Raw genomic sequence first — 23,484 nt, forward strand, 5'->3', positions numbered from 1 at the left:
ACAATAAAAGGAAACACCCCAAGGCCATATTCATAAAGCATTTTAACACTAAAAGTAGCTCACATGATGCTTATTCACAGCACTGGGGTCAACCCCACTCCTTCTCTTTAGTTCAGAAGTTTTCTTTGTTTCTTACTAAAAGCCGCCCTCAGCAGCTGTGGATCACTTATTTTAGACACTTTAGTTTTCTATTAAATTTTTAAGAATCAAATTCCATACACAGTCATCATCAAAATAAAAATGTAAACAAAAGTACAGTAAACAAACAAACAGAGCCTGTAGGAGAACCTGGTGGTGAGAAAGAAAATAAACATTCCCAATAGATGAATTACCCTTAGGTGCGACCACAAATTGTTGGCCAATCCCCTATTTTCTTTTGGTAAAATATCCATTTCCGCCATCTCTTTGTAAATCTTCCTTCAAACCTAATATAGAAGTGAGTCTTTCCATTATCCTCATTTCCTGTATCACATCAAACCATTGTTTCTGCTCAGGAGAATTGGGTTTATCCCAACTTCTAGTTATAGTTTTCTTGGCTGCTGTAAGGAGACAAAAGTGACACCTGATATTTTCACCTGATGAAGATCTGCCTGGGATCAAAATGTCCATTTTAATAAATTTGTGGTTTGGAATCAGTGCAATGATGTTACTTTTTCATCAATACTGGTGTGGTTCCAGTTCAAACATGCTTGTTCAGAACGGATAGATTAATTGGCATCTGCATGCAGCTTTCTCAATATCATCAACCTGCAAATGTGAAGAGCCCCTGCAGATCAGGAGGCAGCAGGTCCAGACCCACCATTTAGACTTTTACATGCACTGTTGTTGTTTTTTTCTTATTTTTTTTAAACTTTACCAAACAATATTACATTACACTACGGTACCAGTTCTAGTCAATTTTCTGGGGTCAAACACACGCTGCACACATGAAAAGCAACATACAATCATTTTATGTATTATGAATGTCAAAATAAGCAATCAAAAAACACAAAACACACACAAAACAATTGTAGACTAATGTTATCAGCATTTGCATGATATACTGCAAAAAAACACTTGTCATTGAACATTGTAAGGAATATTGACAGAAATCACAACTTCACACTGAAGCTAGCCAACTACCCCAAGTTATAGCTGGTTTCCATGGTGTTACAAAGGATAGGCTAACATTATTCACTGAAGACTAGACGGCACAGTGGAGTCGAATCATATGTGCATATTTAGATGCAAATATACACACACAGTGGAATAGCACAGACTGTCTTTTTCAAGAGAAACAGAAACAGAGTGCTAGTTAACAGACACACATGTCAATGCCCCCCTCCTCTTTCCCTCTTTCACTTAAGTTCTCTCTCTCTCTGTGTCCAAAAGGCCACTTGAATGAAAGCACCCACGTAAAAATTTGCACTTACAACTTACAACTTGGCACACCTGCCAAGGGATGTGTTATAAGTGTCATAGTAAACTGACATTTAAGTGCTGTCTTGGTACATCTCAACAAGAGATGACTTACCGCTGCTCTCATCCGCAGCCCCATCAAGTTGGGGGATAGACAGGTTGGCAAAAAGAGAGTTATTCCCACTCCACTCCATGTCATCGTCAGAGGACTCCTGCTGCTCGTCACTGAAGCCATCCTCTGGCTCCTTCACATTGGGCCTGTACACACAGGGACGACCAATCACTGATTAAACAAGGCACATGCACATCGTGGACAACATTCATCTAACTGCTTAGTGTCTGCTGGCTCGTGTTCAAATTCTGAATGTAGTCATGTAATATGACTGGAAAACTGTAGCTCTCCACCATCTAACCGCCAACAAATACTTCAATCACATATTTAAAGACTACCTTTTAGCGCCTGAGTGACACTTACTCCAGGGGGAGTTAGGTCCACATATATTGGGATAAGTATAAGTTTTTTGCATTTGGCCTCTGTACATCAGAGCTTTGAATTTGAAATGAAACATTCATGATGTGAGTGAAGTGAAGACTTTCAGCCTTAATTCAAGGGATTTGACAAAAGTGTGGCATTAACTATATAGGAATTACAGCCATTTTTATACACCCATCCCCATTTTTGGTGGCTTATAAATGATGGGACAAATGGCTGACAAGCAGTTTCATGGCCAGGTACACTCAACAATAGGTCCAAAGAAATGTCTATGCAAGTGAAAGGGTAAGGGTAAGGGGATTTCAGTAAAATGCAACAGTTCAGCAACGGACGTGGTCCATAATATTGCACAGTTGAGTTGCACGAGAAAAATAAAGTTCAGAGTGTACTCTGTACATCAAGCAATAGAAAATGAAAATTACCCTGAGGTAAAAACAATAGATAACGAAACAACATAGGCTGAAAAAAAACAAAAAAACAAAAACCAAAATAAACCCATCAGAGTGATAACAAAGATGTAGCCTGTAGTGAGCTAAAAAAAGAAAAAAAACACAACAAGACTGGAAGGGTAGCGTGCACCAAAATGTTTAATCTCTATATAGAGAGGAGGCAACACACAGAACCACACGGCAGTAAGCAGGTCAGAGTTGTGCCCCACTGACTGAAGACTTCATCCCATTTTTATACTTTCTGATGTTGCCTTTGTTTGGAGCTTCACAAACATTCCTTTACAGGTTGAGGGAAAATAGACAGGGTGCAACAACCGTCAGGGGCCCATCTCAGGGATTTAGGTTATTTCTCGTGGGATCAAGCCCTCATCCTGCCCTATGCTTTACCCAGAATGTTAGTTATAACGGGGCTATAACAGTCAGCCAGATCATTACTTGGTCACTATAACACAACACAACTAAAGCTACAGACTAACTACATCAACTATCAGCAGGATGGTTCTCCCTTGTGAGCCAGGTCTTGCCCAAGTTTCTTCCTGTTAAAAGGGAGTTTTTCCTTGCCACTGTCTGCTTGCTCGGGGGTTCAGGCTCTGGGTTTCTGTAAAGCACCTAGAGACAATTTTGATTGTATAAGGTGCTATATAAATAAAATTGAATTGAATTGAATTGAAAGTATAAAATAAAAGTATAACGTTATGTCATTGTTACTACAAAGCATACAAAATTTCCATCACAGCCAAAACAACAGTTTGGAACATTCTTAAAACGAAGGAATTCAATGGCAAGCTCAGCAACACCAAAAGGTCTGGAAGACCATGAAAGACAACGAAAGTGGATGACTGCAGAATTCACAACATCTAGCTAAGTCAAGAACACTCTTGAGGAAGCAGACATGTCACTGTCAAAGTCTGCAGTCAAGAGATGGTTTTGTGAATGTAAATACAGAGGCTTCACAACAAGGTACAAACCACTGTTAACAACTAAGAACAGAAAAAAACAAGTCTGCAAAGTTCTGGAATAAGATTCTTTGAACTGATGACACAAGATTAACTTGTACCAGAATGATGGGAAGAGAAAGTGTGGAGAAGAAAGGGATCAGCTCTGATGATCTGAAGCATAACCACATCATCTGTCACACATGGTGGAGGCAACATTATGGCATGGGCGTGTATGACTGCCAATGGAAGCGAGTTACTGGTGTTTATTGATGACCTGACTGTTGATAAAAGTAGCAGCATGAATTCTGAAGTGTTTAGGGCTTTATGCTCTGCTCAGATCCTGCCAAATGGTGAAAACTGGTGCCTGCTTCATATTGCAGATGGACCCAAAGCACATAGCAAAGACAACCCAAGACTTTCCCAAAGCAAAGAAATGGGACATTCTTCACTGGCCAAGTCAGTCACCTGATCTAAGCCCAACAGAGTATGCTGTTCACTTACTGAAGACAACACTGAAGGCTAACAAACTATTTCATGAATTATTGATGATTTTCACAAAGAATCCTTCAGTCAGAAAATTGTGACAAAGAAGCAAAGGCCTTCATTTCTAGCATTTCAAGTGACACCAAAATTATCAAAATATGTAGTTTCCAACTAATTCTCTTCCTATTGTGGCAGCTCAATTGTTTTAATATTCAAGCCAAAATTATATCTAATTAAAATGAACAGTTTTTCCAAAGACAAAATGACAGGTTTTTGTACATGTAAGAAAAGAAATCTGTTCCCTCCAACAGGTGAGAAGGCACCCATGGCCTCGAGAATTGTCTAAATTAAAATCTCTCTGAAATACACTCCTTCACTATTTCTATTCTGTCTACATCTGTTTTTAAACTGAGCTGCTTCCGATAGAGATAATACTGCACAAGCACAGAACAAAAGGTTTTCTAGTCAAACTGTGACACACTTACCTTGTCGCGGAGAAGTTCTCAGGAGGCTCGCTGTCCCACCGCTGTGACATTATCACACTGAGCTCAGCCTCTTCCTCATCCAGTTCTGGCCCTGCCTCCTCCTCATCGCTATTACAGTGGTAGCTCCTGGCACCAGAAAGTGACTGGGACTGGGTTTTCTGCCTAACGGGGGTCCTGCAGTAACCGTCATCCTCCAGGCCTGCCAGCAAATCAATAATGGCGTTGTCTTGGCTGCTGTCTGCATACACACACAAAAAAATAATAATTTAAAACACATTACATCCATTAGCTGCAGGCAACAAGTGTGGTCCCAAATTAATTAAGCTAGGCTATAAATTGGCTTAACCTTTGGAACCTTTTAACTTAACGCTTTGTTTACAGGCTTTTGGCACAGTTACCATATCTTAGCCACTCATTTATTTCAAATAGATTTAAGCTTTAGGGAGAAGAAAGAAAAAAGCGCAAGCAAGAGCTCTGTGTGGGTCAAAGCAGCTACTATACCTAACAGAGGTGAGTGGTTGGATGTCTGGGAGAGCGGAAGGAAGGTCGGACTGTTCTCCAGCAGGCTCAAGATGGCCTCCTCATCAACGAGGGCCTCCTCTGGAATTTTACCACTGCTCCTCACAGAGTCTGGAACGGAGGAGGAAAAAGTACTGTTAACATCACTGAAGTATCACACCTGTCCATCAACACATATGGATGCAGCAGTAACACTATAGTCCAGCATGAGGTCTATGTGTGTGTGCCACTGCAGGAGCCTTGGCAGAGTGTTTCTGCAGATTAGGCCATTGCTAATCACACAGTGTCACACTTTGAACCCAGACACAGTGGGAGTGACAGGCAGAAAGAAAACAAATACTCTTCTGCCAATCACATAAAGAACATAAAGACAAAGAAACATACTTCAATGACAAACTGAAAAACAATTGACAATAATGACTCTATCTGTTTGATAGAGTAACTGATGGAGAGCTGTCTGATTTATAAAATATTACAGAAAAAAACTGAAAGGTGAGGATGTATGGTGTACACACAAGAGGGATTCTAACAAACTACTGCAAACATGATACATAGAATAATCCAATTTAACAACCACAGCTGGATTCATACTGTTGTATATGAGATACAAGTACAAGAGAGTACAAGATAGTTTTATTTGTCACACACACAATCATACACAGTACAATGTGCAGTGAAATTCTTTTTATCCCTGCTACCAAAAAATAGGTAAGTAAAATTAAATCTTGTAAAATAGAAACTTTATAAAAATAATAAAATTAAAAATGTGAAATGATTAAGGAGCAGTAGGAGCCCTGCAAGTTTTCTGAAGTTGAAGAAAAGCTCAGCAGTCTCAGTAGACTTTTCAAAACACATCAGACATATTTTGTGGTCTTACACAAAACAAAGACAACCAACAGATTAAATGACTACTTTGGTATTAGTACTTGCAAATGCATACAAAAGCTCCAGAAAAGCTGCTAAATAGACTGAGATTAGCTGAGATTTTTTCAGTTGGTTTCAAAATTTATGACTTCTCACCATGAAAATGTGAAATTCTACAGTTCCATGTCATCTGAGCACATTTAATGTGCTGATGATGATCTGCTCTCCCTGCAGTTTCTTCCTTTTTGTCCAAGTGAAGAGGGTGTCATATGCTGTAAAGTCCTTTGATGCTATATCAGTCAAACTCACTTGACTTGTGATAACAGATTTTTCAACATTTTACCAGAACAGGTTTTATCAGTTCCAGTAGCAGGTTTTCCTCACCTTGCTGCAAGTCCCTATGCTCCTCCATGGCATTGGCGGGGGTACACAGCAGTCCCTTGGGGGTCAGAGGGTCAGGATGGAGAGTAAGTTCACTGAGAAAATCCTCTTGGTCGTCCCCATCGCCAACAGATGAATCTTGCGTCCTGAGCAGAGAGAGACAGAAATGTTTTTATGAATGTATGAATCTCAATAATTCTGGGAGCAAAACACTGAAAACATTGCAATGAAGTCACACCACACCTGCCTCAGTAACTGACCTAAGATGAGCAGTTTAAATCAAGCATATACACAAAGCGAATACACAGATAAAATGCATGCAACACGTTTGCTTCCATCACATTCGCAAAGGAAAGATGGACTCATGCTAAAGGAGTATGAGCATCAGCAGTACTGTCAGACTGGCAGTTACCTGAAACACACAGGATGTTATGCTATCTGCTCTTATGCAGTCACGTTTTATTAGCATCTCTTAATGAGAAGATGTGCTCTGTTTACTCTCTGTATGTCTACATAGAGGAGGTGTATGGATGGCTAACTGCATGGAGAGTGCCTCTTGTCTGGTTAGTGTGTGCATGTGTGTGTTGGAGAGGGAATATGAATGGAAAACGGGCAAGCAGCCAACTCGGGCTTTGTATCCGTCCAGATCGCTCTCAGCTACAAGCTGCCTATCACGCTCCCTTACCCATGATGCCCTACTGCATCACCTAGCAACTCAGCACTTAGTGACTCTGAAATATTGAAATGTAGACCAGGCAGACAGCTACCACTTACAAGTGGAGCAAATTTCACAGGAACGGTCATAAAAAAGAAGAAGAAGGAAAAAAACAGAAAAAAAGAGTTCCATTTTGAGTGAACTGATCCAAACCCCAGAAGAAGCTTTTTTAGACCTGAGTGAACGGCAGAGGTTTCGAGATTAGAGTCTTGTGCCCTGGAGGCTGCACATTTCCCACAAAAAGCAGGAGAAGCTGAAAATGAAATGCCCTGAAGTTACTGATTTAACCCCCCTGTTGCTGCAGTGACTATAGGCATGCACAGTTGACTTTCATAGGATAAATTCAATCTTAAAACATTTAGGTGGAACACTGGGGCAGACAGGTGAAGCTGCACAACAAAACGTATGAGCCCAGCAGTAGAAAGCCCAGAGGAAGAAAGTAAACTAAACACAGACAAGAGAAATACTTTACTGAGACATCACATTCACATGATCACCCTTTCACATTAAATGATGAATGAGCTAAAGGCTTGCTTTAAATGATAGATCCCACCTGGCAGGGAGGCTGTTAAACCAGAAATGATTTTCAGAAGTGATGAATGATGAAAACATAGCTACACATATAAAAGCGATGGATTTTTATAAGCCGAAGTCCATTCCAGAGTGTGAGGTAGGGATGACAGTGACAGAGATTTTACTGCAGTCTCATTGTCGTCCGGAGACTTTGTTCTGGCTTATGAGGGAAGGCCTCCAGAGAGTCAGCGTGCACGTGCCACTGTCTGGATGTCTCTTAATTAGTCTGCTAGTTAACGACTTTAGAAGCAGCGAGGGAGGGAGTCTGGCAGGCGTCGAGAGATTACTGCAGCGATTAACACATTTTGCTAGCGAGCCACGCCCACCCTCCATGCTTCTTTGCTGTAAGAGTTTGTAAGATGCGGCTGAGGAGGAAGATATACAAAGGGGATGAGACAGAAAAAAAAGCTTCTGCTGTACATCACTGCACTGAGGTAACAGAAAGTCTTGTTGACCTCTTACATTTTTAAATACTGGAAAAAATGTTTCTAAGCAATGACATAAGGAGCTGCAGGGGGTATAATGTTGCATTTTGGGGTGGGGACACATTTCCATTTGACTATTTGACAACATTCAATTGAGACAACTCAATTAAGTGGGGTAACTGTAGCAGGGGCAACAGTAAAACACAAAATTTCTCCAATCAGAAACAAGCTAGAGCGATGACATCTACTCTACATGGTCTCGCTTAGATTCTCTTTTTGTCTGTGGAAAAGAAGCTGCATCATTTTACCTTGCCTGAAGGTTTCCACAAAAAGCACATACTGAGGTTTGAAAGTTAATTTCTTGATGCACTGTATTTTTCTTCTACTGTCTTAATTATACATGACTATACATTTAAATTGAAAACAAGTTTCTCTCTCAGTTATTGATTTAAAATGAACAAGAACTTCTCAACATCAACAATATTGATGTTGCTAGCTTCCAGACAGTAAGCTACAGACAGAAATGTGATTCTATTTGAGATACAGTGGGTTAATGTGGGTTAATTTTTCAAGGGGGCAATTGTAACACTGACATCTTGCATTACATTTTATAGACTTGTCCTTTTCAGTGAAAATAATGCAAAAAAATCGATTGTATTACTATTTAGTGAAAGTAACACTGCTTTATACTAGGAAGTTAATCTCCCATAACAATAGATTGGCTGATGTTTTTTTTTCTAATAAATAATCTTGATAAAAGGGTCTTTGGAGTGGAGAGAGTGTACAATAAGCCCGAAGGCAGTCAAAGGGAGGGGGCAATAGATAATAACATCCAGTCAAAATGAAAATACATTTGAAAAAAATACAGAATTATGTCTGTATGCATGGAATGAAACAAAGGACCATAAAAATGATCAAATACAACTTTTAGAATGTATAGATTGCTTGCTTGTGTAACAAGTGGACAGACACAAAACCAGCAAGATTAAAAAAAAACAGTGAAAAGGGAAAGGAAGAAAGTGAAAAGTAATAAAAAATTTCCATCAAAGCCCGCAGTGTTGAGTGAGTCTTTGAGGACACAGCAACAAGAGTAACAGAGGAGCCATCAGCTCTCTCTCTCTCTTTGTGTGTGTGTGTGTGTGTGTGTGTGTGTGTGTTCCATCAGTGGAGCCACACACTGCTTCCACAACACACCCCTCTCCTCTGTTCCTGTCTGATAGCAGAGGTTAGTGAATAGAAGCCATCTGGATCTGATTCAGAGGCACGCACGACTGAGCCAACTGTACTTTTATTTAACAGGAAATACTTTCTGCCTGTACACTTTGGGAAGAAAGGGTGTAACCTAGTCGACATAATTTCACTCTGTCTTTCCACATGAATCCACATTACACCCGCTCTGTCTCCTTGCCACATCTGTTCTGACTTCACTTTCTCCATCCCTCCTTTCCATGTCTTCCAACCCTCGCTTTCACTCCAGGAGGCAGCTGACATGAAACTGAGAGGGAAACTGAGGACATGTCTCATTATAGTTCAATGCAAAGACCCAAATATAAGAGAAACTTGTGCTGGATGTGATCTGAGACTGTGGGAAACTTCTTGTGCTTATCTTCAAACACTGTTTCTCCCAGCTTTTTCTTATTCTTCTTTGGTTTTCCTCAGCAAAAATGGGACAACTGTCCTCCGATGAACTTTTCAGATTTAACTTGCCCTGAAACATCTGGTGAGCCCGTCAGTCCCGCCCCAACAGCCATCACGACAACTGATCAGAGGAAGGATGAGGAACTCACAAGTCAAAGTTGTTCTCCTTCAGAATCTCCTTGAATCTCTTAATGAAGATTTTCTCGCTCTCTGTTGAAGTGACAAATCCACGATCTGGAAAACATCAGAGGGACAGACAATTTCAATAGTGTGTTCAACATTCTTCTAACATTCTAGAGTTTCTCCAGACCGCAAATTCTTTTTCTATAATTAAAGCACTTTGATCAGTAATTACTGTATGCTTGTGTGTGTGTGTGCTGTTACATATGAGGACTGAAAAACAGAATCTTTCCAAACTTGACATACAAACTGGAGACCCGGATATTTTATTTTATGCATTTTTAGGACCAGGCAACCATGTGCGCTTAGAAGTAAGCCTGGAAATGTGAAAGCAGAAACACATTCCATCACAACACAGCACATTAGCCTGTCATTATTTATCGTCCTGTTTCCATGACAGCTGTGTGTGTGTGTGTGAGGGCAACTGAGAGTTTGGTAACATTAAAGTTCTTGTTTGTGGTAAGAAGACCAAGCCGTGTCACCAATCACACAGACAGTTTTAAGAATGATGATGATGATACCCTGACTTGTGTAGGAAATGCCTTGCACTGCAACAGGCTCAGCAACAAAACTAAGACAGATGTCACAACTAGCTAACAAGGAGCTAAATACAATGAAACAGTACAGTCAGCCACAAAAGAATTTAGGCTGCCTCAAAACACAGTCGTAACATTTTCATGGAAAGCAGAAAAGCTGGCGCCACCGAACTCGCACAACCAGCTGGCTAGGGCTTTGCTAAAGCTTTGAACAGTTTCAATTCTTTTTCAATTGTATACCTACATTAAGAATGCTTCTAAACATCCAATCTCATGTGGTTTTCAACTTAAAACATATTTAGAGTTTCTTACAACATAGGTCTTATTTCTGTAGTTTTGGCCGTCATTTGTAACAGCTCTATGATGAGAACACAAAGACATCACTACAGCAGGGGCAAGACAAATAGGTGGTCAGACGGCTGATATGTCTTACTGCAGAGGGAAACTGACACTGAGATATGTCAGATTAGGCTTTGAAAACACATCACTATGAAATCAGTTTTGTTATAAAATGAATGCAAAACAAAAAGTAAAAGAGCTTCTTTAACTCACAGGAGTATATTATTTTGTTAAAAACATAAAAGGCATGAAAATAGAGTGTGCAATTTTGATCTGCTCACCTTGTGACTCAGGGGTTTCTATCTGGGAGACCTGGTTCTTCTCTCTCCTCCTCTGCTTCTCGTCCTCCCAGATAGCCTGCAGACCAGGGTTCCTGCCAATCTGACCTGGTCACAGAGGAGAGTCACGGTACAGCATGTCAGCTAACAGTACTATTATACTTGATTACTGTCTGTGTGAGTAATGGTTAAAAACAAAGTATCAGCCCATACTAACTGCAGTCCTGTTTTCAACAGTGCAGTTTTTATACACTGTTATAGAGCACATGGAAAAGTATGAGTCAGAACACAAGCACTGCCTGCCCTGGAGTGGCCTCTCTATTCCTTTCTTCACTGTAAAACAGATGCTAGTTGTGGTTTACGCTTCTGCGTCCAGCAGTATCTAAATCATGGGACCCGCTGCATACTTACAGCCTCCACTGGAGTACTGTTTTTAACGCACACACAAAACATTCAGCAAAACTGGCTGTACTTGAGTAACCTGAGGCCCTCATCTTGACAAGAACGTGTACTGAACGCTTACAGCTGCATCAACAAGCTCTGCACATTTCAAATAGTAGTGAGAATTTAGCCAGGGGAAAACTGTTTGGGTTTAATACCAAGAAACTTGCCCTTCTCCTTTCATCTTAGCGTTTTTGTTTTACCATGACAAGTACAAGGATGGGCTTCCTCTTTCCCTCACAGTCTGAAATAAAACTAAGGAAAGACATGGATAAAACCTTTAATACTTGCTTCTGTCATGTGCATGGTTTTGTCAGATAATCTGCCTTATGGGTCGAGTTCACTTCAGTGAAATAACCTTCCATCCTAGATTCTCTCATCTCAGTTAATCTCTTTCTCACCCTGCTCCCCTGTGACAGGAGGTGTTAGGTCAGCTCCACAATGTTTATGTTTAGGGCTGTTAATGGATTTGGTGGGTGAAGGAATCAGAGGTGCTTTGCTGTGTGAGTCATCTCAGCCAAACGTGCTGCACCGATGATTCAGCAGACAACTGTTCTCCTTCCTTTTGTGTAAGAGTGGGCTACAATACTGGGGAAGACTGATGGAGGGATGCTGTACTGAGTGATCTTACTTTCAATTTCCAGGCGGTTGAGGATGTCGACAGCCACAGCATCAACCTCCAGCTCACAAGTGCTCTGCTTCTCCACCTCATCCAGGACTAAGGAGCTGCAGGCAGACAGAAAGAACAGTCAGGGAAGTCTTGAAGAAGCAGTATTAAAAATTAAAAGAGGCAGCACTCTAACCAATACTGTAAATTCTTTTGTACTACTGGCTAAGAACTAATTTGTGATGTACGAAAACAGAAAGTATGACTTTTGTTTTAGTTTCTTGTCAGATCATTTTATTTTAGAAAGCATAACTGCCAAAATAAACATAAAAAAAACCCTGAACTTAAAATGCTTTAAAAGGATAAAACCCCATAAAACTAGATAAGGGGTGTTTAAAACCACAGGAGGTTGCTAGTCATTGGTTGACAAAATAGATGGATTTGAAATCTTTTTTAAATATAATGAATCATGCACTGAAAAGCCGAAAGACTGAATAGATAAATAGCATTTTATTTCACAAGACCACCTCCATTTCACAGCGACAGAGATGTGGCTGAGTAAACCTATGAAGAATTGACTCTTGTAGAATGAGGCATATTCAGAAAAAACAAAACAAAACAAAACAAAAAAAAACTCTGTTGAACATTTACTGTTGGGACATTTACTGAGAGTAGAACCTAATGAAACAGAGGCTCTCACAGGTGGGACTCACCAGGGTATGGCATTCTCCTCCCAGCGGACAAATGTGCCCCCCAGGGTGCTGTTGTTGTGCTTGGAGGTGCAGGGACTCTTCCAGGGACTGATGCTGGGACGACTGCTTGGGGTTTGCCTGTCTGGGGCTGCTACTGTGGCTTCTGGAAAACACACACAGGTACACACTCTGAATGAATCTGTCAGCCAGCCAAGAGAAAATGATCCTTTGATTTTCGGGTGACAAGATGGCAGAAGAGTTGAAAAAGTACAATCACCGTTTGCATTTCACATAGGGAAATGGACATGAGTGTATAGAGGACAAAAATAATGGCAGTAAATTTAGGCTAATACAGGTTGGCTACATTCTGCTTGCAGTTTTCACTCTTTAACTGTTTTGGAGGTGAGTGTTCAGGCTGTGTAACAGACTTCAAAACACATTAAGGCTTCTACTCATCTCAAACTGGCCTATTTTACCAGTCCAGTCCCTTTTATCATTCTTCCACTTGATCCCAGATTAAGAACTTGCTTTCAACTTTGAGCTTGAGGGAAGAAGAAAATGTAAACAGGTGTACCCATTATTGGGGTATTTTGGTTCCTTTGTTGTGCTGGGCAATGGAGCACTCTTTCCATTGATTGCATCAGTGTAAAGGTGGATCAAACATGGGAGCCCTGCTTTTGTCGAAAGACAGTCAAGCGTGAGGATTAAAAAAAAAAAAAAAAGAACTTTATTAAAATCAAGAGTGGGATTTCCTGTCCTGAATCATTAATGCCCTCACATGTGGAGGCAGCTGTGCTGGGCTGGATGCACTTTGGGAGTGTGGGGAGAGAGGCATGATCAGCAGTGATGAGTGGAGGTACTGGTCTGAGATTAGGACTAAGCTCTGATCAAACGGAGTTGGCAATGAGGGGTTTAGCCTCAGTCGGGAGGAAGTAGGGCTGAGCTTGGTAGGGTCAAGTTCACCCAAGATCTGTGGAAGAAAACATCAGTCTTCCGCTCCAACTGTGAGGTTCACCGCCTGAGGAGCAAACCCTGTATCCCAACATTCAGCAGCCAGCCGAACAGAATTAAAGCATATTTCTGTACCAATGTTAAATGCATGTTTGTGGCTCTGCCGTCGATGGTGGTAGATGGTGGTGGTAGGTCATTTTGAGCAACAGTTGATAATCTTTTCCAAGATCAAGTCAGTTGCTTTAAACACGCTATTATGAGGCAACTTGACTGAGAGAGAGTGGTCCTTTTTAAATACCAAAAAGAACCAGTAAGAGTACTGATAAAGCACCAGATCCATAAGCAGTATCGTTAAGAGTGGTAGTACTGTTAAAATCTTAATGATACCCATTCCTAGGGAAAATGCTCTGACAGATCAACTACCCAGCCCCAAGGGGCAGACAGAGTTGATGGTTGTACAGTCTAATTGGTAGAGTTTTAGTAGCTAAGGTGCCAGATACTTGTGCTGGAGGAATTCGTGGGGACTAAAAGCAAAGTTAATAAGAACGAATACTGACCTTAAATTTGTCAGGCTGCCAGAAACGCAACCCTAAATGAATCATTAATGTTGCTCTAGATGTGTAAAGGTAAAGGTGAAAATGTACCTGACAAGCATCCCCAGTCTTCTGTTTAAATTTCACAAAGTGGCAGATGTAACTGTTTTAGTGCTATCTGAAGGCAAAACCTGGGGGGAAAAGCAATTCTACTGAGTGTGTGTGTGTGTGTGTGTGTGTATCTGTATTGTTGCTCTGCAGAGCTCGCAGAGCTCGCAGAGCTCCAGAGGACACTGCTCCAAGGGGCTCAGGCAAAGAGACAGCCTTGAGACCGCAAAGTGCCTGCTGTTGACACCCAGTATCTGCTTGCTTGTTCTTGTTCTGTCCTGCTCACTTTGTGATACAAAGCAAAGTCTCTACACAAGCCAGGAGATTTTATTTTTAACTCCTAAGTGCGCAGTAATGAAAAGAACAAAAGGGCAAAAACTGACCAGAGAGGGAAGGGGTAATCAAAAAGGGCAAAAACAGAGCAAAATAAAGTACAGAAAGAAATGTAGAGAGGTCAGAGGAAAGCAAATACAGCGAGAGAGAGAGAGAAGGAATGAGAGAGCACAAGAGAAAGCATGTGAAAAGTACAGAGAGGAGAAAACATTAGTGATGAAAACAGAGAGAGCTTTCAAAAGACAGCAGACGCATCCTGAGGCTGAGATGAGATCAGGACTAATTCGATATGACACAAGGCATGGCAGCTTCCCCTGATGAGCCAGGGGGAGCAATGTAGCGAGCAGGAGAAAACCTGGCAATGCCGACACTGTCAAGCAGAGGCAAAAACAGCAGTGTGCCCTGTATGGAAGCAGAGGTCGGCCACTTGCTCAACAGAATTGTCCCAAAGAGAGAGGAGGTAAGGGGATGTGGGAAAATGTCTGTGTTTTAATTAAAGAGCTGTATCTCTCAAAACAGTTGGAATACAGGAAAAAAATAAGGCATATGCTGTGACATCTCTGTCACTGTGACGTCTCTGTGTCCTTACCTTTATTCTGGTCCCTGCGGAACTTGACAGCTGCCAAGTTAAGCAGGTTCATGCCATACAGATTGTAGTCTATGAAGAGCTGTAGCAGGAAGGGGATGTGGCCCTCATGGGGCTGGTAACTCTTGTTCATCACTGCTCCGCTTTGTAACAGCTCACAAACCCTACGACAAACAGAGTTTATTTTATCACGATCATATCTGCCACATTCAATCATTAATGGGAATTACACACATTTAGCAATCTTTTTCCTCAGCTACACAGATTGTTTTTAGTGTAGCTAGCTGAGGTGGTGTAGATTAGAAGAGGATTAGCTTCTCCCTTTGAAATCAAAGGGTTTTGGCTGTTACTCTGTGCGCCGGTGGAAGTCAGGAAAAGAAAATGTCTTCTGACGTGCGTGAAGATGACCTGGAGAAAACTGATCTTGTTCAACTGCTTTCCAAACTTTCTAGAATATAACTTTAAAAATTCCCTTGAAGAGATAAGGACTTGAGAGAGATAACGATGTACGGACATAATAACGGGACACATCACTCAAGAAGCAAACAGCTTTGTTGTTCTCTAATATAACTCAAATGGGACAAACTAATTGTCCACCAGAATATAAAAATTTGGTGTTTGCTGCAGAAGTGCCCACAAGCTTCAAGCTCACGAGTGGCAAGAATCCTTATGTGTGAATGAGGTATCAGTGGGTATTCACATCATGTATTCATGGTGTGTATTAAAAACTGTACAGGGCAGCAATGGTAGGACATGTTGGTTCAGGTATAATCAAAACAATGGAATCTGATCCAGTTTCAGCAGCATTGTGAGTCTGAAGGTTTATCAGACACTAGACCACTGCTGATAAAGCAATGGTCAGCACATCAACTAACACTGCATTGGTCAACACTATATCTATACTGTTAACCTGGTGAGTGACATGATGACATGATAGCTTAGAAATTTTTCTCCTGTGTTTTGGCATTTGATAAGCCTTCAAATGCATTAATCTGTTTCATTCTTTCACAGGTACACTACATAGACAATAGTATTGGCACACCCTCACAAATTGGGACATACACACTTTTTTATTACTGAATTCAGGTGTTGTGAATGGGGCTGTTTTCAGGGATTGGACTTGGCCCCTCAATTCCAGGGAAGGGAAATCTTAATGTTCAGCACCATTCAACCATGCTATGCTTCCAACTTTGTGGCAACAGTTTGGTGAAGGTCCTTTTCTATTCCAGCATGATTGTGTCCCAGTGCACAAAGCAAAGTCCATAAAGACATGGTTGGATGAGTTTGGTGTGGAAGAACTTGACTGGCCCACACAGAGTCCTGACCTGAACCCCATCCAACACCTTTGGGATGAACTAGAACAGAGACTGCGAGCCAGTCCTTGTCGTCTTATTCGCTATTGCTCTACAGTATAAAAGTGCAAAATTCCCACAGAAACACTGCAAAATCTTGTGGAAAGCTGTCTAAATATTTAGAATGTGATGTCATTAAAGTCCTGTTGGTGTAATGGTCAAGTGGCCCAATACTTTTGATTACCGGTACATATTGTACTTTTTAAAAAATCTAAATACTTATTTTCCCTAATACCTGCAGTTTTATTTATCCATCTTGATTGATTTTGGTGTTCATTGTTTCTAATGAACTACTTACACCATATCACCCCTCAGAAAAAGAAAATATGGATCTACTCATGGAGGGGTAACTATGCTTGTGACAGATGTAAACATGAATGGTGTCCTCCACAGCTGAGGTGCATCTTTAGCCAGGCTCTCATTCATGAGTACACGCTTCCTTCTATTCAATTCAATTTAATTCAATTTATTTACATGCACCTTTTACAATCAAAATTATCTCTGGGTGCTTTACAGAAACCCAGAGCCTGAACCCTTGAGCAAGCAGACAGTGACATGGAAAAATTCTCTTTCAACAGGAAGAAACCTTGAGCAGGACCCGGCTCACAAGGGAGAACCATCCTTTGGCGCAGTGATACAGAAAGAAAACAGTTCCTATGTGAAACTTCACACAACACGGTCTGCAAATTATCTTGAAGGACTAAGTCATGATATTTTTTTCTTTTTTAGGTACTGATCACCACAAAGTTAAAACTGCAGTTTCTGAGATAATCAAGAGTCACATCATTTTGTTGCTGTTTATTGTGATGTGTTCTACGCAAAAAGGTTAGAATTAGGACACTCCTCAAAGCCACAGAAGACATTATACAATTGTTGTTAAATGTTGATGTTGATGATGTAAATCAGTATAGCGACTCCTTAAATAATATAAAGGCATTTCTTTCATATAAATCTATGTTCCTGTTTTGCAGAACCATTCTCAGCATTTACAATACTTGCTTGGTAGATCAAAATGAATGGGGAACAGTTCACTGTATGAGTGTGTTTAAGCTCTGTCCTGGAGTCATGCTTCCCCTTTAAAGGTCAGGGAACCATGCTGACTGATTGACGGATTGATCAGAGACGAGAGGCAATGCGGGACAGCCAGACTTGCTGTTCAAACTTTCCTCTTTGTCTTCATTCGAGTCTTCCTCAGCCTTTCTTGGCTCCCCCTTTAGCTGTCCTCTCTCACTCTTTCACTGAGTCTCTCTTCATTGCTGTACGCTCTGTATTTGTATCCTGCTGATTCCCTTTCTTCATTTCTCTCTCTCTCCCCCTCTCCAGTCACACTGTGAAATATGGTCTGCTCCTCAAGCCTCTTTCTATCACTCTCTTTCCCTCTCTACCCCACTGTGACTCACCTGCTCTCTGCCAAGTACAAGCTCAGCAGCAGCACATCTTCGCTCACATTGTCACCACTAACGCTGATCACTCTGGCAAAGTCTTCCTGTGTGCTGCCATGCACGCAGACACACACACTCAGCCAATCAATTTGTACAACTGAATACACAGCAATCGATTTCAGTTTAGTGAGCTGGCGGAGTCACGCGTACACATTTTGACATTCAGTGACATCAAACTACTGGAGCTCGTGATGATCCCTGCTCACATTAAAGTGCATCGATCTGCAGTAACCTTACCTTTTGACCATCTGAGGATTGTACAGATAGATCTTCATAAAGTGCTTCTCCTTAGCATGGTAGCCATAGAAAGGCCTGGAAGACAAGAAAAAGATCATATGGAATACAATTACTTACTGCTTATAAACCAAGATAATTCATTCTAGCAGTGTGGTACCACCAATTAATTGTTTTAATTTTAAAGGGTTTAATAGTTGATATGATGAGAAATCACTTACATGCCAGAGACCAGGACCACCTTGAAGACATGCTGGACACTGGAGGCAGGGTTTCCCATGGCAACATTGAGAGCCCTGTCAATGCTGAAGGCCACCTGCCGCAGGTAGCGCTCTGACTGTTGGCCATAACCATCGTATGGCACGTAGATGTAGGGAAACACGCCATGGAGGTGGAGACACGTTTTCTGGCCTGAAACAACAACAACAACAACAACAACAATAATAAATCTAATGAACATCAGGTTTACAATTTTATCTACTTTAGAGTTGATTACAGTCATTTTTCAAGAAAAAGGTCAAACATTTGCTTCTTAAATTCCTGATTTGCTTGCTATTCTTTGTCTACAATAAATGAAGAATCTTTGGGTTTTGGACTTTTGGATGAACAAAATAAGCAATCTGAAGACATCACTTTGGGCTCTGTAAAACTGTGGCATACACAAATCCATGAATTGATCAATCATGGAAAAAAATCATCAGATTAACCAATAATGGAAACAGTTTCATAAAGGTGAAAACTTTACTTTCTCTAACACAGTGCATTGAATTTTAAGTCCACTGAGACAACAGTGTAACAAATGCAAAAAACAGAGAAGCAACAACAAACCCAAAGCAGCTGCTAATACTTTCAACCTTGACACACATCAGACTATGTACCAACATTTGAGCAGTAATGATGACTTTATTCTTTCAGAAGATGTCACCAAATCAAAATACATGTCAGTATTGCCAGGTAATAATATGAATCAGCCCACAATACTCATTCTCTCCACATGCAGTGACACAGTCCTTGACACACATGCGCTGACCAGCTGTAGGCTTAGCTGTGACTTCTTCGACGGAGACACTATTAAATCTACTGACAGGGAGAAATTGAGATGGATAGAGTGCCCTGCTGAGGCTCCAGTGAACTGTTTTTTTCCTCTTGTACACTTTCCGACCAATCACTGCAAGGTCCAGTGAATGGATGAGTGCGACAGCAAATCTGTAAGGCCATGATTCATGAGAGACATGCACACAGTGTTAAAGCAGGCCATTAGCTAAATAACTTTAATAACAGCAGAGAAGAAGAGCATCTCTGGGGATTGTGGGAGGGAGCAGAGAGGAATGAGGTCTTGAATGATGTGAAGTGAGGTCAGTTGGTGTGGAGAGAGGGACATACAGTATTTATGACGAGGGATGTAGTGACATCATCACTCGTAGACAGACACGCACACTGCTGAGAGTCATCTGAGGTGAACTGTTCTGCAGACGCCCCGCTACGATTCATTGCTTTTCTGACATTACCAATCTGGATTCGGCTTCCATAGAACCATGTTTGTCAGGCTAAGAAAAAAGATGCAGGTGCAGGTTCTGAGGTTTACAGAAACTTGAGTGTCTGATTCTCTTCACTCATTTCGCACTTGTGACAGGCTGATGGACAGTTGGACAGGAGGAGGCAGCACTGAGCAGGAGCTTGACTCTTGCCAGGACATGTCTGCACATGCCAAGAGAAATGCCTACCTTCCTAACACTCATCACTGTTAGCAGGGCTTCAGGAGAGGAAGGGGAAGGAGGGCTCTGGCACTGCCACCCTAAACACATACACACGTGCACGCACACGCACCCACAACTTGCCAATTGTCCATTGTCATGCTATGGTATGACAGATGTGTTCAACACAGTGCCACAGTTCCCTGGGCACAACTGCCAAGATTGCTGGCCCCAAAGTAGAGCTTCCATAGAGGAATAAATAGTCCCAGCAGCTCTTTGCACAGTGATACATATGACTGCCTCCAAACAGGAGGGTTGGTGATGCAAGATGAGATGTGGTGCTGAAAGACAATGAGCTTCTCAGAGCAAGCTTGGTGTTAGACAAAATCAGACATCTACTGTGCTAAGAAAGAGCACAGCTTAAACTGAGGGAGCAGTTTATGCTGGAGGTCACAGTCACAGGTCCCTGTGGAAGATGGAGACAGGTGTGTCTGAGCGCCGTCATTACTTGATAAAATTTACATTTGTCATTCCGTCCTTGGAAATGAAATGCAGGTAATAAGAAAATGTTATTAAACTTAAAAATGATCTCTTAAATCCATGGTAACCAAGAGACCAAAAAAGTTTGATTAAATATTTATCAAACCAAAATACCACCAAAATGTGAGGATTTTCTGTTGTCTCCATCACTGTAAACTGAATATCTTTGTAACAATTTAATACAAGTAAAATGTGCAGTGCTTCTGTATTTGAAGATAATAGAAATATTGAGAGAATTCAAGGAGGAAAAACATGCAGTTTTGGCTGAACTGTTAAATGAAAAAAAAAAAAAACGATTATGGTATTTCAGCCAGTGAGATGCAGAGAGACAGTGGGATCAGTGGGTCTCTTTCTAGTCTGGAGTGTGTATTTGTGCATCTCAGCTGTGCAAAGACAAGGTGTGTGGCACTCCACTGCGAGCCACACAAAGGCTTGGCAGCCACTCAAGAGGTGAGGACGGCACGCGTCTGTCCTGCCTCAGCCTGCCATGTCAACATGGAGTCTCTCTCTCTCTCTTTCTCTCTCTCTCTCTTTCACTCACACACACACACACACACACACACACACACACACACACACACACACACACACTACAGGCAGCCAATGCTGGTTTCTGCTGCAGTTGCTAGGCAACGGCAAAGCAAAAGCCCCTGACGGGCAGCAGGAGAGATAAACAAGTGATTCTTTCCACCCAGCTGGTCAGACCAGAGAAAGAGAGACGGAGGGAGAAAGTGTGTGCCTGTCAAAGTAAGAGAGTCAACAAAAAAGAGAAAAAAACAGCAATGAGGGGGAAAAGTATGTGAGATTGGTGAAAAAGAGAGGGACTGGTGAAAAGAGAAGAATACAATTCAGATGGCAAGAGAGTAATAAACACAGAGTGTGTATATGTTTGGGTATGAGAAAGAAGAAGATGCTAGCAGAGTGGTGATGGGGAGAAAAATGAACACTCTGAGGATCCAACAGGACTTCATATTCCAGTTACAAAGAACATCTGCTGATTCAGTTGGCTGGCTCATCACTGTGACGGGAGACAAACTTAGGAATGGTCAATGAGCCAGAAACTTTCTGAAACTGACATTATGAATAAAAAGTATCTTATTTACATCATGCTGGTATGTTGAGAAAATTCCTGTAGATTAACTGTCATCTGGGTGTCCCAGAGAGGGTTAGGGTTAGCCGACCACTGTCAGTGTGCCTGTCTCCCTTTTGTAGGTTCATAACAGGGAAAGAAAATGACGCACCAGACTCAGCAGTGTGGTGATGCCATCCCAAAGCCTAAAACATCCCGTACATTGGATCGTTAAATAAATCTATTCATATCTGGTTTGACTGATCTACCCATTTCTTTTTGGGAATCAAAAATATCAATACCAACAATGGGTACTGGGTAATGAAGAACATGATTAGTTTATTATTATTCAGTAGAGATGATTAATAAGGAGGTCCACATCAATAACACACCTTGTGCACAACAGCATGTAAAAAAAGTCAAATGAACATTTGATAGATGAGCTTAAATCCGAACAATTATCATTTCATCATCAATTAAGCCTAGTTGGAAGAGTAAATCGTCATGTTGGAAAAGCTACAAGCCGAGAACATTTGGCATTTGAACATTTATTCTTTTGTCACGTGATTTATTTTCTGTCAACTGACTGATATGACTAATAATTAATATTTTGACTGTGAGTTTGTTTTCAGCATATGTACAAGGTGACTGGGGTGTGCAGTGTGATTGTTATTCTCTCTGTTCCTCTGCCACACTGCTAGTAGAGTATTTGTGAATGAGGGAGGGAGGGGCTGTGACAGTTTCATGTCCTTATTTCTGGGAGGAAGACGAGTACTGAAGTGGAAGAGGTTCACTGTGCCAAGTGACTCTTCCCTTCCCACCCACCACTTCCTCATTGTTAATCTGCACCCGGGGTAATAGCAACCTCATACCACCACTGGGTCAGTAGGGCAGTCAGCCAGCAGTTATCTGCCACTTTACCAAGCACACAGCTGTTAACCTGTTGTTAGGCACGCTGGAGCACACAAAGTGATAAATCCACTCAAAAATAAATAAATAAGAATAAATAATAAAATAAAATAAGTCAAACCAACCAATTTTGGGTTGAAGACTTTACAAACTTCTAAAATTTTGGATTAGGTGAGGATTATGTGCCTTTATATATTTTTCATGTAAATTGAATGTCTGAGTTTTGGAGTGTTGTCCAGACAAAGCAAGCATTTTGAAGATGTCATCTTTGCCCCTGGGAATTTGCAATGGGGACATTTAACAGATTCTACCCAGTCAATCTACATCTGCTGCATAACATCCTTTACTTGCTTGTCTAACACAACAGATAAATTCCACACCAACAGCCATACAACTCCCACATATCTGCTACTATGAATACGAAATTAACTATATCCAACAATTAATCAAGGCTACAATCTTCCTAGTTTTACGCTTCTGTTGCACTTATGCATCACTGACATCTCACGTGTGGTATGAATTCATGTTTTACCAACATTCAAGCTTTGGGTAGAGGTTGGCAATCATATGATTTCAGATTGGGATTGGACTGAATGGGAAGCCATCCCCAATTTCTTTTCTGTTGAATCATAGAGCTTGTGATATTTAATGTCCTCTTGCTTCTGTTTCCAAACTTCACCACCAGATCTGCAACAATATGGCTATTATGATTGGACAAATTCCTTCACCCAGCCCAAGCTTCAGGTTTCAGCCTTTAAAAGGTCCCACAAACAAATGACACACCCACACTGGTGGTTACTTCATTAATGGTGAGGGCAGTTTGGCTGTGCAAAGATTTCTCAATTGACATCTCTCTCATTTAGCCTGCTAGTTGGGTTATAACTTAATAAAGGGCAGATTACATCTTTCTTATTCATATGAACACAGTGACCTCAAGTAATTCCAGCATAGCTCCACTCCCAATCGAATCAAGTCTAATCAGCTGGTATAACAGCAAACACCTGTGTGGGTGTGGCAGGCCTGTGGGAAGTTTGAAGTGGACCACTTAAGTCATGTAGACTAAAGATGAGAGCAGAAAGTCAGCACTGTGTCATCAGTCATGAGTCATGCTGGTAACCTTTTCTTTGGCAATCAAGTCAGCCACTTTGCCTGGTAACCAGCTATAGTTTAAAAGCTTCGATCCCCGTTGGAAAGCCCTGCTTGTCATGGGAAAAACCATCATATTTCCTGGAAAATGTTAAAATCTGTCAGTGATGGCGCTGACAGACAAAAAGGCTATTGCCGACCCAGACCCCGGTA

At 41.2% G+C, this 23,484-nt stretch overlaps 1 protein-coding gene across 2 annotated transcripts in view; it reads right to left on the minus strand.

The window, feature by feature from the left end:
- Positions 1-23,484, minus strand: part of rev3l (REV3 like, DNA directed polymerase zeta catalytic subunit) — a 72,485-nt gene that overhangs the window by 18,218 nt on the left and 30,783 nt on the right. For both annotated transcript variants that reach the window (XM_046373660.1, XM_046373659.1), the window contains exons 2-12: positions 18,195-18,384; positions 17,977-18,051; positions 14,949-15,109; positions 12,456-12,597; positions 11,767-11,861; positions 10,698-10,802; positions 9,511-9,595; positions 6,014-6,156; positions 4,748-4,876; positions 4,247-4,484; positions 1,514-1,656 (exon numbers count right to left, since the gene is read on the minus strand). In XM_046373660.1, the coding sequence (XP_046229616.1) occupies positions 1,514-1,656; positions 4,247-4,484; positions 4,748-4,876; positions 6,014-6,156; positions 9,511-9,595; positions 10,698-10,802; positions 11,767-11,861; positions 12,456-12,597; positions 14,949-15,109; positions 17,977-18,051; positions 18,195-18,384 (1,506 nt within the window). The remainder of the gene's footprint in view (positions 1-1,513; positions 1,657-4,246; positions 4,485-4,747; positions 4,877-6,013; positions 6,157-9,510; positions 9,596-10,697; positions 10,803-11,766; positions 11,862-12,455; positions 12,598-14,948; positions 15,110-17,976; positions 18,052-18,194; positions 18,385-23,484) is intronic.

This window comes from Scatophagus argus, chromosome 19 (assembly GCF_020382885.2).
Source record: "Scatophagus argus isolate fScaArg1 chromosome 19, fScaArg1.pri, whole genome shotgun sequence".
Classification (NCBI taxonomy): Eukaryota; Metazoa; Chordata; class Actinopteri; family Scatophagidae; genus Scatophagus; species Scatophagus argus.